This window comes from Sminthopsis crassicaudata, chromosome 5 (assembly GCF_048593235.1).
Source record: "Sminthopsis crassicaudata isolate SCR6 chromosome 5, ASM4859323v1, whole genome shotgun sequence".
In the NCBI taxonomy this organism is placed as follows: Eukaryota; Metazoa; Chordata; class Mammalia; order Dasyuromorphia; family Dasyuridae; genus Sminthopsis; species Sminthopsis crassicaudata.
Window position 1 is genome coordinate 160868903 of NC_133621.1, and position 16724 is coordinate 160885626.

Here is a 16724-nt window from a genome sequence, read left to right on the forward strand (position 1 = left end):
ATCCAAGTTCTTTTATCGTAATTCTACTTCTGTAAAAAATTGTGTTTCAAGGCATTCAAAATTCAAAGTCATCCTACCCATTATAGCACAAATGTCAAGCTATAAACTTCACTGTAGTCACTTTCTTCTGAGAAGTGATCATTTCAGTCTTTGTATTTGCATCTTCGGTGCTTAGCATAATTCCTCCAATATAATAGAAGATTAATAAATGTTTGCTGCCTGAATAAGCTTGGCTGTTGAATTTCCTTATTTGTTGTCCTTAGTGATACAGTCAAAATAGAATTTTCTCCATTAAGTGGACTGGTAGACTGGACAGATTCCTATGATGCTAGACTTATGGGATAATTTTCAGAAGTCTAATGATATTTTCTTCCCAATCCTAGAACAGCACATATGGAACAGGCATAGTATATTATAGGTCACTGGGCACATGCCCACATTCCCTGAGCAATCTCATTCAAGTCTAATTTATTCTACATGAGAAAATCATCAAAGTAAAACTTAATATAGGTTGGATGCTGGGAGAAGTCATTCTAGAGTGATATCAGATAGAATTCACACTATCATCCTAAAAAAAATAATCTTGTAAAGAAACCAAAAAAAATCCAATAGCTATATGGCAAAATTTGTGGAAATGGTTCCTGGTTTACGAATAGTAAGGAAGAAAACACAATGTTGAGAAATGATTGATTGGCTGGTTGGTTATTGAAAAAGTATGTATCAAATGATTATTGTGTTTATAGTACTAATTGAAGCACTAGCAATACAAATAGATGAGTAAGATCATCTTTGCTCTCAAGGAGATCATATTCTGATACAGAGAGGCAAAATATTTGGATGTGTTAACTACAGTTTAAATGGAAATGTACCTTGGTCCTAAGGATATAGTTACAAAGTAAATCGGGATACATCTTCTTTGATTCCATTGCCATTGGTATCATTTCATCCATTTCTGATGTTAAACCTTTTGACAATACCAAAGACTTTGGTAAAGAGAACTTTCTTTTCTGAATTTTAAGTTAAACTGTCAGGGCTCTTGAGCTTGTCCATATAGTGGTGGAAATTGGATAGAAGCTGGTTGTTGCAGTGGCAAAGAAGGTAGGACCAGAGTAATTCCTTCACTAAGTGATGACTACATAGTCTGGGCTGTTTGCAGAGCCAGTGATTTAGGGCAGAGCTTCTTAAACTTTTACCGCTTATGACCCCTTTCCACTGGAGAAATTTTTACACAACCTCATCTCAAATCTGAGTCAAGGTGTTTCTGGCAGCATTTGTGCATAGCAGGGCAAAGAGTGCATGTCGTACATTCAGAGTCAAGGCTGCAGTGAAGTTGTGTAGTCATGGTCAGATAGCTAGAAACACCTCGGATTCATGGTGCATTTGATTTTGAATTAATTTTTGTTTGTTGCTTTCAGAAATATTTTACTGTTGCCAAATGTTTGTGACCTCCACATTCAGTTAAACAACCCCACACATGGCTCACAGCTTTAAAAACTTTGGTTTAAGGGAAACTGCTATTCTCAAAGTTCTTGGGTTCATCTGGGGCATCTCCTTAAAGGTCTGAGAAATTGTTTTTTGGTCTGTAAAAACTTTTAAAGTAACTAAAAGCCCTAAAAATAGGTTGCAAAAAAGAAGCATTATTTTTAAAAGGTAGAAGAACATAGAAGGGAGGCCAGAAGAAAACAAAGAGAGAGATAGGACAGCTTTGAAAGTTACAAGTTGAATTTCTTCTATTCCTAAAAAAGAAAAAATAAGCTGTACATAGAGAATTACCATTTCATATATAATCTTCTTTCTGTTGCATTTTATATATGATGATGCTCATTTTATATGGTGTTTGTCAAGTCGTTTCAAATAAAACAATTTAAATTTAAATTTTTAAAGATCATTTTCAGATAAACTATAGAATTTTAATGGATTTTGTACACGTTAGAATTTATGATACTGGTATTTCTTGAGGTCTTCATGCCAAAGGAGGATTTCGCTTTCAGAGACTTTTCATTTGTATGTTTGGCCTAGAAACTGAGACTAAAAAAATGAGCATCATCTGTTCTTGTAATTATACTAAGAAGTGAGAAAATGGCCTGTGGGGTTAGCTGATTTAGAAGGAAATGATGAGAAATGACAGAGATTCCCCCAATTTTCCTCATTTTCCCTTTTTGGATTGTGCACATTTGATTAAAAATAAATGCTCTCTGTGTTTATGTTTGATTTATCTTTATTCAAGCTATTGAATGAGCTTGCTCACATTTTGCTTATTCCAGGAAACTGAGTGAGAATGCTCATGTTCTAGGGATACCCCTCTTTGCAGAATTATGCTTGCTTCCCAGATGTTTTTTATTCTTTGGACTGATGAAACTTTTCATCATACCCAGCCTGAATCACTCAATATTACAACCCTGAAGGAATCATCTTGAAAAACAGACTATACTCCTCCACCATTCTCTTCATAAGAATCCTGTCAGTTTGGTAACAGTATTTAAAAAACAACCCAGAGAAATGTGTGCTTCAAGATGAGATAGGGAGTGATTAGTGCTGAATATGGAATTTCAATTATCAGAAATTAATTCATGTCATTTTTACTTCCCTTATTCATATACATTTTATCTGTCTCTGCCTCTATCTCTCTGTTTCTTTGTCTCTGCCTCTCTTTCTCTGTGCATGCCTCTCTATTTCTGATTCTCTCTGTGTCTCTGCCTCTCCTTCTTCCTAACTCCTTCTTCCCTCACCTCCCCTCTTCCCTCTCCTCTTTCCTTCCCTCTCCCTCTCTCCCTCCCTCTCCCTCCCTTTCTCTCTCTCTCTCTCTCTCTCTCTCTCTCTCTCTCTCTCTCTCTCTCTCTCTCTCTCTCTCTCTCTCTCTCTCTCTGTCTCTCTCTCTCTCTCTCTCTCTCTCTGTCTCTCTCTCTCTCTGTCTCTCTCTCTCTCTCTCTCTCTCTCTCTCTTTCTCTCTCTCTCTCTCTCTCTTTCTCTCTCTCTCTCTCCCTCTCTCTTTCATAGTTTCCAACTATTAAGAATATATAATAAATATCCCAATTGCTATTAGAATTGTCATGGCATTTCCTTTGTCACTCAGTAGTAGTTTCATAAAAGTTAGTAAAGATTTGGTTTTCATATCATATTTATTCACCATATAATGAGCATAAAATACTATACTAGGAAATATATTACCCAGGTACAACACTAGCTCAAGCTTGTCATCACTTCTTGCCTGGACTTTTGCAATAGCTTACTAACAAACCTGGATCTCAAGACGTTCTCTACTATAATTCATCTTCTACACATCTGCCAAAGTGATTTCCCTAAAGCATCAATCTGACCATTTCAGTCCCTCCATCCCCATACATACATATATGCTTTCAAGTTTTCTAGGGACTCCAGGATCCAATATAAATAAAGTTCTTTGCATGATTCTTAAAGTCCTTCACAACATGGCACCTTCTTAACTTTTCAGTTTTCTTGTATATAATTTAGTCATATGAGCCCGCTTGCTATTCTTCATGTAGGTATTTCATTTTTTTATCTCCATGTTTTTGCTCTGATTGTCTCCCATGTTTAGAATACTTTCCTTCCTCATCTTAATCTCTTTTAATCCCTGGCTTCCTTTCCCAGTCTTTCTAGTTCCTAAAGTCTTCTATCATAAGATTACCTCCCCTCAATCCCATATTAGTAACTATTTATTTGTATGTAATCTCCTTCATTAGAATGTAAGCTTCTTGAGAATAGGTACTATTTTTGCCTTTCTGTGCAAACCTAACACAACACAGTACCTGACACATATTGAACACTTAAGAAATGTGTATTGATTGATTCATTGGTTCTACCTGGATGTCATCTAGCTTGAGTCTATAGTTCAAATGTAGGAGAGTATTAACATCAATCACATTCTCTCATATAGGGAAGAAAGAAAGTCTTTTTATTAGCTTCTCTAGGGTCAGCCCTAGTTAAAATTATTGATCTTTTTCACTTTCTAGCACTTCTTTGACTCTTTCTTTCCTCTCAGTGCCACCTGACCCATCCTCCAGATATGCTCTCAATTGTTTGACTGCTTGCATCATTATTGGAATTGTTCCTCAAATGGTTCTTAATTCCTCATTTTCAAATTCCTTGTGAGTTCATGTGGTTTAAGCCTAGGGGAACATTCGTGACAGATAATGTTTTCAATACTCTCTATTTAATTTTCTCTCTTGTACTTAGCAGTTCAATCCTTGGATTTCTTCTCCAACCATTCATGTACCTTTTCTGAATTCCCTACCACCTTATGGAGAGAATGGATTTCCTCCATTTTTCATCCATTCTTCTATTCTCCCTAGCAGCATATCACCCTTTAATTTTTTACTACAAAACACCACAGAAGAAATATATGGCCATCTGAGCATGGGTGATGATGATATCAGTAATTAATGTGAATGAAGGATGTCATTATCACAACTGACAAAGATATTTGTTTTATTGTAGTTTTAGCACCAATTGGGAGACCTAGGGCTTATTCTTTCTTGGTGCCCTCTTCTTCTTGTCTAAATTATATTCTGCATTCATTAAATCATTTCTAATTCTTTGCTATGAATTTGGTCAGCAGACTGCTCTCTAGAATCTACTTCTCCAGCCCTCAGTAATCTAGAAAGAATTTTAGAGCTGAATAGACAAATTTCCCTTGTTGTCCCTAGTCTGTCCCTCCCAGAATATTTCTGACCTAGATTAACTACTTTAGAATCCTAGGAAGTCCACTCCCGTCTGTTCACTCTTTTGATTCCAATGAGAAAAAATTTTTCCCCATGTGGGCTCTTAAACTATCTCTACTTTTCTCTTTAGCTCTAAGTTCCCACTACCTTTCTTTCTTCTAAAAGTTTATATACTTTGACCCCTAGAAAGAGTGCTTTAGTTCTAATCCTATCCCTCAGTTCTAGTTGATCTGTCTTAAGCAGATACCATCTTCTTGATCTTCCCCAGGGACTTAGGATCCTAGTAGAGCCTTATCACATCACCAGTGCTCCCAGACTAACTTGCTCTCTAATTATGAACTCCTATTCCCATATAGGCCCCCTACAAACAACACTAATCATTTTGGGATGGACATTTCCCCCGTGGCCAGCTACAGAATCAACCTCTGGATGCTGAGCTATTGTTCTGACCTTTCCTCTCCAGACACAAACTCTACAGACTATTTGATTTTTGTTAAAATTAAATGCTAGAGTATTTGAAAATATCAAAATATCAATTCCTCTCCACTCACTCCCAGCAATTAGACACAACTAACATGTATTCCATGTCCACATTTTTTTCTTCTTTCTTTCTCTCTCATTTTCTTCAAACAAGACACTACTTCCAATATGAGGCCATTTCTGAAATCTCCCAGATGTTGATACTTCCATCACAAAATTTACTCTGATTTTTTTTGTATTTTCATAAGTACTGTTTCCACCACAGAATATAACCTTGTCCAATGTAGGGATGCCTCGTTTTTGGTTTTGTATCCTCTTGTGCTAGGTACATAGTCGTTACTTCATAAAAGCTTCTGGGTTGATTGAATGATTGCTACAATTCAAATTATCAACCAATCCAAATGAATAAACATATCCATGGAAACAGCTAGGGAGTGCTGGGCTTAGAGTCAGAAAGACCAAAGTTCAAATCTGGTTTCAGACAATTAGTGTTTGACTAAACCAAGTTATTTAAACCAAACCTATTTGCCTCAATTTTCTCATTGGTAGAATGAGTTGGAGAAAGAAATGGTAAATCACTCCAATATCTTTGCCAAGAAAACCCCAAAGGGGTCAGTCAGAAACAATTGAAATGATTGAACAATAACAACCAAATCTGTGCTATCATATTTAGTGTGTGCTACCATTTCTAAGTTAATAGGAGATTGGATATAGTGGAAAATGTATTTAGAGTAAGGAGAACAGTGTTTAAAAGCCTAGCTCTGCTTTTTGCAATCATGGTCACCTTTAGCAGCTCACTGTATCTCTCTAGGTCTCATTCTCTCCATCTTTTAAATGAGGGGGTTAGATTAGATGAGGCAACTTCCAGCTCTAAATCTATGATACTATGACATAAAACTTTACAACTTATATAGGGCAATGATAGTCTGTAATTTGAACAAGATAAACTTTCTGCATCTCTCCAATTAGATTATGTAAATAGATGTCTACTTATATGTCCTGACTATTGCTAGGAACTATATCTTCCTTAGGCAAAAGAAATCTTACTTTTAGATAGCCTTATTAAGCCAAGATCTGTACCTACAGAGACTTAAACCTATATAAGGGTTTCAGTTTGCACTCATAGAATTGGGGAATCCCTATCCCTAGATAAAAAATATGAGGAGTCAGGAATTCAAATCTATAATTTCACTTGTGTAAGAGGTTTCTCTTGATGAAACTGCTCCTATCTCTTTCAAGGTTCCAAACAAAATAAGTTTTGATTCCAAAACTTAGAATCAGTCTTACAGAACTGGTCTGAATTTTTGTTGTTGTCTTAAATATGTACAAAAACAATTTTTTTACCTTTTTCATAATCTGGTCCCAACCTAAATTTATTTTTTAAATAGTATTTCATTTTTCCAAATAGACACAAAAATAGTTTTCAGCATTCATTCTTGCAAAACCTTGAGTTCCACATTTATCTCCTTCTCTTCCCTTCCAGCAAACAATCCAATATAGGTTAAATACGTGCAATACTTCTAAAGAAATTTCTGTATTCATCATGCTTTGCAAGAAAAATCAGACATGAGAAAAAACACAAGCAAACAAATAACAACAAAAGATGAAAATACTATGCTCTGATCCACCTTCAGGATTTATACCTTTCTCTGGATACAAATGGCACTTTCTATCACAAGTGTATTGGCCTTGTTTTGGACCATCACATTGCTGAAAAGAGCCAAGTCTATCACAGTTGATGATCACATAAAATTGTTGTTGCCCAATACAGTTTTCTCTTGGTTCTCCTCACTTCACTCAGCATCAAGTTCATGTAAGTCTCTCCAGGCTTTTCTGAAACCAGCCTGCTCACCATTTCTTATAGAACAATAATATTCCATTACATCCATATACACATAACTTATTCAGACATTCCCAACTGATGGGCATCCACTCAGTTTCCATTTCCTACAAAAAGGGCTGCTCCAAACAGTTTTGCACATATAGGTCCTTTCCCCCTTTTTATGATCTCTTTGGGATACAGATCCAGTAGAGACATTGCTGGATTAAAAAGATAGTCACAGTTTGATAGCCCTTTGAATATAATTCCAAATTGCTTTCTAGAATGATTCTAACGATCATTTCACGATTCTACCAACAATTCATTAACATCCCAGTTTTCTCATCTCCTCCAACATTTATCATTATCTTCTCCTGTCATTTTAACTAATCTGAGGCGTATGAAATGGTACCTCAGACCAACCTAATTTTTCAGAAACATGCATTACTTTTTTTTTTATAATCTCTATGGTCCTTTCAACTCATCCTTCTTCCCAAGCATGCCATCCCTTGCCCTCCACCTTTCATCTCTAAACCTTTACACAGGTTGTCTCCCATGCCCAGAACATATTCTGTTCAATTGAATCTTGTAAAATCCGTAGTTTTTTTTCAAAACAACTCCAACTCCATACTAATTTCCCCAGTTGCTAGTGCTTCCCCCTCCTCCAAATTGCCAAGTAATTATTTCGTATATACTTGTTTAGTATATGTTTTCTCCTCCAATAGTATTTGAGTCTCCATGGGCAAGAACTATCTGATTTTTATCTTTGTGCTTAGCATGGTACCTGGTACACAGTTGGTCTTAATAAATGCTTGATTACTCCCAGAGGATTCTTTTATCCCATGTTCTGACAGAACCTAAGCAAATTAGATTAAATTTATATTGCTATAAAATACAGTTCTCTGTTTTTTTGTTTGTTTGTTTGGTTGGTTGGGTTTTTTTATGTTTTACACAGTGACTAGGAACATCCTTTTCATTGAAAGATTCTTGTTTCAGTGTGCTGAAATTATATTTTTCTGATATACAACTTAATTGATGCTTAATTGATGGTGTTTTCACCCATATTTTCCCCAGAAGACAAAGAAATAAAACATTGGATCTAGATTAGGGCAGATACTCCAGATCCACTTTGATCAAAATTGCAAAATATGTTAAAGCTTCTCTTTTCTATGCCTCTCTCCCATCTTCTTTTGGGCTATTTTTTCCTTAAATTTTTGATGTCTCTAGCAACTGTCCAATATATCTATCGTCAGGCTGTCCCCATCCTCTACATTTGGAGTCCTATCTTTCTTACCTTTCCCTCCGGGCAATTCCTTTACCTAGATCTTTCCTGCTTCCTTTTCTCCAAATTCACAGGCATCAGTCCCTTATAACCTTGCTTTATAGTTTTCCAAGCTAATCTTATAAAAGAATCTGTGTTAATATTCTATTATATGCTAATGAGTTTATGTGTTATCACTCCTAGATAATAGATTTGCATTTTAACCATAGCTTCTGGAAATACTGTCTAAACCTAAAGTGTTGGCCCCATTGAATGAATTTCAAATACATATCACCAAAGGAAAAAAAGAAATATTGTTGAATAGATTGATCTTTAAACACTCTTCAAATCATGTCCTCCAATCTCATGAGGGTGACAGAGTGAAGACATTTTATCATAATATTAAAAAGTGATATTTATATCTCTATTTGCTGCTGAGTTACAATTGTGACATCAGAGTTAACTAACTGCCCCATCAGTGAGCCTTTGTTGAATTCAAACATATGGGAGTTTGGCCCAGGATAGTTTCCCTCCATTAACATTTATGTTTACATATAATTTAAGCTTAATAAAATTCATATGGTTTTGTTTCACTAATACTGAGCTCATCAGAGTTCCAGCTTCCAATCTGAACCATGAATGCCATGAAGCCTGGAGAGGTCCATTAATATCCTAGTGATGACCCAGGAGAAACAGGAAGTCCAAATCCTAGGAACTTTACTTGGATCAGGGCCAGAATGGTAGAAAATGACCCCTACACTCATTTGAACCTTTTTCCTATCTCTAACTGGAATAGTCAGGAGACAATATAGTAAAGAAACCATTCACTTAATCGATCACTTGTTTTTGGGAAGATAATACTGAAATTGATATTATCATGGTGGTTTGGAAACTATTGGGAGGCCACTATTTAAAAACAAAGAATATTTAGCCATTTGATTCAAATGGTCAGGTAACATTCCAGATATGTGATGATGTTGTTGTTTTTAATTTAATCAAGAAAATAGAGGAAAGAAGGGAGGAAGGAAGGAAGATGTGTAACCTTAAACCATCTTTCCAAAGAAGCTTCATGAGTAAGTTATGTTTAAGAGGCTTCCATCTTTTCCTGTCTCTCCCTGTCTCACTCACTCATTTGCTAACAGCACATATGGAACCAATTACAGACAAAGCCCAATTGTTGTACATTTCCCACACCGAATCTATGCTTTCTTTAACTGCCTCTTAATGTAGGTCTGTGCTGGATACATAAATTTCATTTCACTTTCTTTCTTCCCAGCTTTTTAAAGTGCCTGTTTCCTGATTCATTTTTCATGCAGTTTAAAACTCAAACTCTTTACTCTGACCCCTAGTTAAGTTTTTTTGGATAAACACAACTTTCTTTTCCATCCCATCTTTCCCACTCCTTTTTTTCTATCCTCACTTCCCCCTCCCCCTCAAAAAAATGAGCACTGTTCTCTGGGGAATAAATAGAGGGTAGTTCTCAAAACATATGAGTGATATCATGCTAATACGGGATTGAATGAATAATGTGGGATTATTCCAAAGGAAATTTTAGCCTCTTTCATAAAAACTAGAAATGGGAATAACACATATGAAGTTTCTTTTTAAAGAAAAACAGCCTTCCAACTAGAAAACATTTTACTCTTCTCTTTGTAATCATTCTCTTTGCTGGGAGGAATAAGTATATGAGGGACAGAAAAGGAGACTGGGTAAAGATTTTTTTTATCATCTGAACCCTAAAGAAGCATAGAATTGTATCTTATATCATAAATACAATGTAATTAGAGCAGAAATGGCAACTTTGGCGGATAAGTCTAACTCATAAAACTGTTTCAGACCCTTGTAAAGTTGACTATTATTTCTTTGTGTTTACTAGTACACATTAAAGTAAATGCCCAGGAACACAGACATTTAACCAATGGTTTATTTTCAAATTTATAGAATGTTTTTGATTCATCTGGGGCAGTGGTACAATTAATGTCTTTTCTCCACCTGCCCCCACCTTGATATTCACTCTGTCTCTTTCTCTCTCTGCATCTTTCTGTTTCTCTGTTCTCTTTTCTTTGTCTCTGTCTCTCTCACTTTCTGTTTCTCTGTTTTCTTCTGCATCTTTTTGTGGTTTTCTTTGTATCTTTTCTTTCCCTTTCTCTATCTCTCTCACTTTCTGCCTCTTTTTTTCTGCATCTTTCTGTTTCTCTGTCTCTGTCTTTTCTTTCCCTTTCTCTGCCTCTCTGTCTTTCTGTGATTCTGTATCTCTGTCTCTCTACATATACAGAATCTTTTAATCAAACATGTACATTTATTAATGGTCCAAAATATATGAAATTTACAACTGAGACATTCATTGGCTCTCCCAAATCCCTAATGTGTTGTGTTTCCCCTTCTTCAAATATTTTCCCTCTGTCCAGAAGAGAGGGAAATTCCGAATGCAGGATTTAGCATTAATCTCTGCACCAGATGGTGATATAGTAGATACTCTTTTTAAGGTGAACATGTGATCTACTGTACAACAAGCAGAGGGGGGTAGGGAATCACGTGATGGCATATATCATGCCTGATAGGGCTCTGATTAGACAACTGACCTGGTTCCCATCTGTAACTACAAGAAGTGAGTTTGACATTTCAGGACCACTTGCCCCAGAAGCTGAATTCTTCCACTTCTGAGGCATAACAGCCCTGCTGAGCCAAACTGACTGCACAGGGAAAGGCAGAAGGAAGCTAAAGATATGTTACTTAAGACATGTTCCTAGGGTGGCAGGGCTTGGGTTATTTTTTTCCCTCTCTTTCCATTTTTCTCCCCAGACAAGCCACATCTTGACTCATGTGGTCTAAAGTGAAACCCTCTTAGTTACTTGATATTTCAGCAAATCTCCAGGAGACTATCGCTTCTTCTAGAGGAAGCCTCCGTCTCTCTCTCTTTGCTAGGGGAGCACCCACACATACAGGGTGAGTTGGTGAGCGATGGTAATTCAGGCAGCCGTGGTTCCAAGTGGGTCCCAAAGACTTTTGTTCAAAATACCTTATGGATCTTTGAGAAGACGGAGTGTCGAGAGGGTAAGCAACATTTGTTATTCTCTAAGCAAAGCGCTGCTGAGCTAGAGAGAGAAGATGTTTATTTTAATTGTAACCAACTCCACTATGTTATTAAGGAATGTTTTCCATGAGGAATTAATTACTGGCATTGCATGATCCTATACTGGAATTGAGATTTTTCTTCTCATCTGGGGTAGGGGAAAGTTTGAGACTATTAAAGCTACGGGTATCTATGGAGGAACAAGAAGAGAGAGAAAGATAGAAAGTTAGTACCTCTGGAATGTGTGTATGAAAAATCTGAGTGCTTATTTAAAAAAAAAAGCATGCCATTAAGGAATCTAAAAGCCTGTTTGTTGGGGCATTGATTGAAAGGTATTCATTAAGGCTGAGAGGCTATACATTTATTTTCACAGGATGATTTTGTCCAATTGAGGAAATAGCCAAAGATCAGATGGCAGTTAAGAAACTTTTGGGGGGAAGGGCTTCAAATGTACAGCTGGTTGATTAAAATCTCTGAATTTTTCAGATAAATTGATTATGACTTTCAGTGTGTGTGTTTCAAATATTCCAAGGTCTCCTTCATAATTGTTCTGTTAATCTCCTGAAAGCACATTTACTTTATGGTAGTCTTTGGAAGAGAAGATCCAATAAAATAATAACAGTGATTTGTCCTTGTCTGAGGAAACTTGTTTAGGTCATGGAATGCTTGTAGTTAAAACAAAGCTGATTGGCAAGAACTTAAGGTCACACCTGTGGCTATAGCAGGTGATATCTACTTTGCCAAGGTGCAGGGACTCCCATAAACACAAAAGGTCCTCTCTTTTATTCCTCACAAACCCTCACTGTCAGCTTGGAGAAGCCAATAGTTCAGATAAATTTGTTATGTAAGCTTGGGTAAGGTAAAAAGCACCACAGAAGGCTGTCTTGATGAGTTGCTGACCTGGTATTTAAGATTTAATATTGTTTAGTTGGGGTAACCTTAGTCTATTTTTTTACTATATCCCTAATTATTGGTTTGGGGATATTGAGAAAGCATGATTGAGGACTTAGAAAACATGAAATATACTCTGGAATGAGAATCCACAAAGAACTTATGATTTTGAACATAGCTTTGTCTCTATCATTCACTCACTTAAAAACATACATCAACTTCTCTACAATCTATGTGTTTATATTTGAGTTTAAAAAAAAAACCATACAATTTTTGTATCAATTCTCCCATCAGCTAACATTTCCTGAGTGCCTAGGAGGCACAATGGAAAAACACTGAGTCTAGAGTCAGAAAGATCTCACTTCAAAGCTATCCTCAGACACTTAAACCTTGGCTTGAGAAAGGTAAAAAGCATTTAACCTCCATTTGCCTTGGTTTCTTTATTTATAAAAAATGAGGATAATATTAGTAACTACCTCCTGGACTTACTGCAAGGATTAGATGAGACGATATTTGCAAAGCACTTAGCACAGTGCCTGCCATATAGTAGGTACTATATACATTCTAATTATCATTATTATAGTGTAAAATTATTGTAGTAAAACATTTTCATCATGTTGGTATTAAAGACATACACTTGGAATTTAGCCATGTTTTAGAAGACTTGTACCACAGATAATGATTATATTTTGCAGGAAAGCATTTGTTTTGTAACATATCAGACACTTTATAATATGTCCAATATGTGTATAGATAGATATGTGTATACAGGGATGCATAGGGCATGTACATGTTACATATGTGTGCAGGAAGTGATAGGGACCTTCACTTGTATTTAAAATGATTAGATTTTCCAATTAGACATTTAATACATCCACTTTTATTTTTAATTCATTATTTTTCAGTTGATTAATCATTAGCAATGGTAGATTTGCATACATAAAACATGTTTGCTTTTCTTTGGGGATGTATCTTTCTTAAACTCATTTGGATTTTAAAAGTTATATGTCTGAGAGATCTCTGGTCCTTGGAGAAAAGTTTCTACATTGTCATAATGCTAGACATCATACTAAACCTCATCGGTCAAAGTGAAGTCAGGAGGAGAGATGAATCATAACTCATTCAAGGTGTAGTCTTGCGTTTATTATGACTCTCCTATCTCACTTCCCACTGTAATGGACAATAAAGATATATTGGAATGTATGATATCACATCAATTCCTATTGGACTCTTGATATTATCTGTAGTTTTGTGAGACTTTCCAGAGTCTAAGTCATATATTTATATAAGAAAAGAACAAGAGAAGAGAAAGATTCTTCATTAATGGGAGACATTTGACCCTAGAACTGTATTTCTATAGGCTTAGCAACATCTTCCTGATTCCCAAGCAAAAAGGCCTTCCAAAATTACATCAGGCACTTAGAAAGTGAGAGATATCCAGAGGTTGATTTCTGCAAATATTTAACTATATAATACTTCACCTATATAAAATTTCTATTTTCAAAAGGTTTACACATCTATCTCTCCTTTCATTTTAGTCTCAAAATATCCTGGTGAAGGAGATGGAGCAGGTCCAGGAGGAAAACTGATTTGTAGACTAATTAAGTTCTTTGTCCAAGGTGATTGACTACTGGCTAAGTCAGAAATAAAGTACTGGAAGGATGTTTAGACATCCAGGTAGCTATTCTGATCATTGAACTCATGTGCAAAGGCCATTGTATCCCTGAAAAGAAACTCTTTATTGCCTGGGGTCAGAGAAACAATGGAGAAGGGGAATATAATTAAGTTGGTGGCTGTTTTTAACTCTCATTGATTTTGTTGGTGGTTGTTTTTCTTTCTGTAAGAGAACCAACAACTTCAGGAAAGTGACATTATGACTTGCATGTGAATTAGATTTAGGTGAGTTGGACTATGCAAAATCACCAGTCTCACTCTCTCTCCCAGAGCCATCTGGGTCCAGTGACAACTTATAAATTAGAACACCTGGAAATGGCCCTGGATGCAGTGAAAGTTCAGGCCTTTTTAAGCTAAAGTCTCTGGCAGCTCTCAGTCTGGGTTTTAGACACTTACTAGTTGGGTGACTTTGGACAAGTCACTTAACTCCCTTTCAGTTCTTCATCTGTAAAATTAACTGGAGAAGGCAATAGCAAACCACTCTAATATTTCTGCCAAAAAACAAAACAAACAAACAAGCAAAAAAAAATGGGATCACAGGGAATTGGACATGAATGAAAAATGACTTAACAACAACAAGATGACACCTTTCAGCTTTAAATCCTATGATCCCATCAGTTTATTAACTTTGTTCTATAATAACAATTTCCAACTATTGGAAGTTTCCACAAACTAGAGTAATTTACTACATAGTATTATTAGCCATTACTTTTAGAGTATAGCAGACTTCCCATAAGGAAAAGGCTAAAAATCAGATAAGAGGAAGCACAGAATTAGTTATATGGTATCTGTTTCTATCTCTACCTCTGTCTCTTTTTCTAATTTTACATGTCACTAAAGAAATGATTATTTGCGATATACTGGATTTTTCTCTGTCATGAGGCTAGTGAAAAAGTAAGTATGCTTTCAAAAAACTGTGATTATTCAGTTGTTTGTCATGTCCAACTTTTCTTGACCCCATTTTGTGTTTTCTTGGCAAAGATATTAGAATGGTTTGCCATGTCCTTAATTTAGAGCTGGAATCTAGTCCATCCACTCCAATTTACAGACACTGAGGCTCAGAAAAATAACCCATCATCAATCACATGATTTCATGGAACTACCGAGAGATTTGAACCTCTCATTTGTAATCTAGCACACTTTACACATGTCTGGACTACCTCCATGTAAAGTAACAGAAAACTTATGAGGCAGATCCAAAAATGTGTTTGTGTTTACACGTAATGTATGTATGTATATAGGTGTATATAGTAGTATAAATAATCATATATAATATACATATATATGTAAAATATTACAATTCACATTAGAATCATCAAGTAGAATGTGTTCTTCTTGAAACTATTCTCAGTATACCATAATCAAATGGTTTGGGAGAAAAAGTAAGAGTAAAAATGATTACATAAAATGACAAACCAATTCTCATGTTTAGGCAGTAAAACACCAAAACAAAGTTTGTTCTTCAATGAAGCATATTCACAAACTAAATATCTTTACTCCTATATATTTCTAATTTTAATATGAACTTTGGTTATTGGGGGAAGAAACAAAGTTTATACATGGAGATCTGACCACATATAAATTGGATAAAGGAGCAAATTGTGGCTGATTCATTAGAAAGCAAAGGGTGAAGTTAGTAACCTATGACTCAGTTTCTCCCAGTTATCTGGATAGTTTAGATGAAATATCCAGTTTTAGATGGACATCTTAGCTGGAATGGGGGGAAGAATAAAAATATTTACATATTGGCAAAAGAAGTCAAATGGCAAGATGTCACTAGATAAACATTTTCAAAATATTATAATCATCAGCCTTTTGCACCAACATTTTTTAGTATGTTATTCTGGGCTGATGTATTTCCACTCTATTATTTCACAAACCATTACATTATCACAGCAACTAGGCTGCATAAGTTAAGGATTCAGGAAATAATGCAGTCTCTACAGGCTGTATGTGACACATTTTTTGAATATATTCATGCAGAGAAAGTGTGAGACTGTATCTTTCCCCCTCAATCCCCAATAAAACAACTTACATACTAAAGCACTGTCTTTAGTGGATATTTATTACCATTTAAAGCAGACAGCAAAGACACTATGGAGACAGATCACTATAATCACGCATATTATTATCACAACCTCCTAATACAGCAGAAGGTTTTGTTCTTTCTAAAAATACATCTCTTTTAGAGAAGAAAGAATTTGTAGCATCTGATATGGAGTTTCTCTAGTTCACAGGCCAAATTTAAGAGCAGTTTTCTTATGATATTTATTAGTTGTTGGAAGCCATAGTGAAACCTTTTTCTTTCAATTATTGCTTAGAATTTCTTCAAGTTAAACAGGACAATTATTTTATATGAAAACATTAATTCTAATCATTATAGCATTTAAAGCATATAAAGCTTTAAGCAGGATACTTTACACAGAATGGCCTTGTGACCTAGCAATAGTATCTTCATAGTCATTGAATGTCTTTGTATGGGTACCAATATTAAGTTGTTGAGTTGGGAAACCCTTCTGTAGTAGACTTGAAAAAGGATTGAAATAATGAATGTGTTGCTTTGGGGGAGAATTTTGGTGATAATATTTAATTACAGCATGGGAAAAAAATGGAATTGTACATCAGTGGAAGGAGTTGCCACAGAGATTCATCAAAGATCCACATATTTTCAAAACTAATCTGACAACCAAATCTATTATATTGAATGTATTTTGCCTTTTTTTTTGCTAATTCTGGGTGACGTCAAATATTTAAATAAGCAATCAGTTTTGCAACACCACAGTTGCAAAAAGACTAGTCAATGTCATGTGACAACTCTGCTTCTTACTGATTCTGATGTGCAAGAAG

The 16724-nt window shown here is 35.6% G+C and overlaps 1 protein-coding gene across 5 annotated transcripts in view; it reads left to right on the forward strand.

Annotated features, from left to right (window-relative positions):
• FRMD4A (FERM domain containing 4A) overlaps positions 1 to 16724 on the forward strand; it is a 733796-nt gene that overhangs the window by 350096 nt on the left and 366976 nt on the right. Inside the window, exon 1 of one of the 5 annotated variants that reach the window (XM_074268577.1) lies at positions 7915 to 11293. The exons of 3 other annotated variants lie outside the window; for them this stretch is intronic. In XM_074268577.1, coding sequence (XP_074124678.1) covers positions 11201 to 11293 — 93 coding nt within the window. In that variant the 5' untranslated portion in view covers positions 7915 to 11200. Of the gene's footprint in view, positions 1 to 7914; positions 11294 to 16724 lie in introns of those variants that run through there. One more of the 5 variants, XM_074268576.1, reaches the window with a different exon arrangement.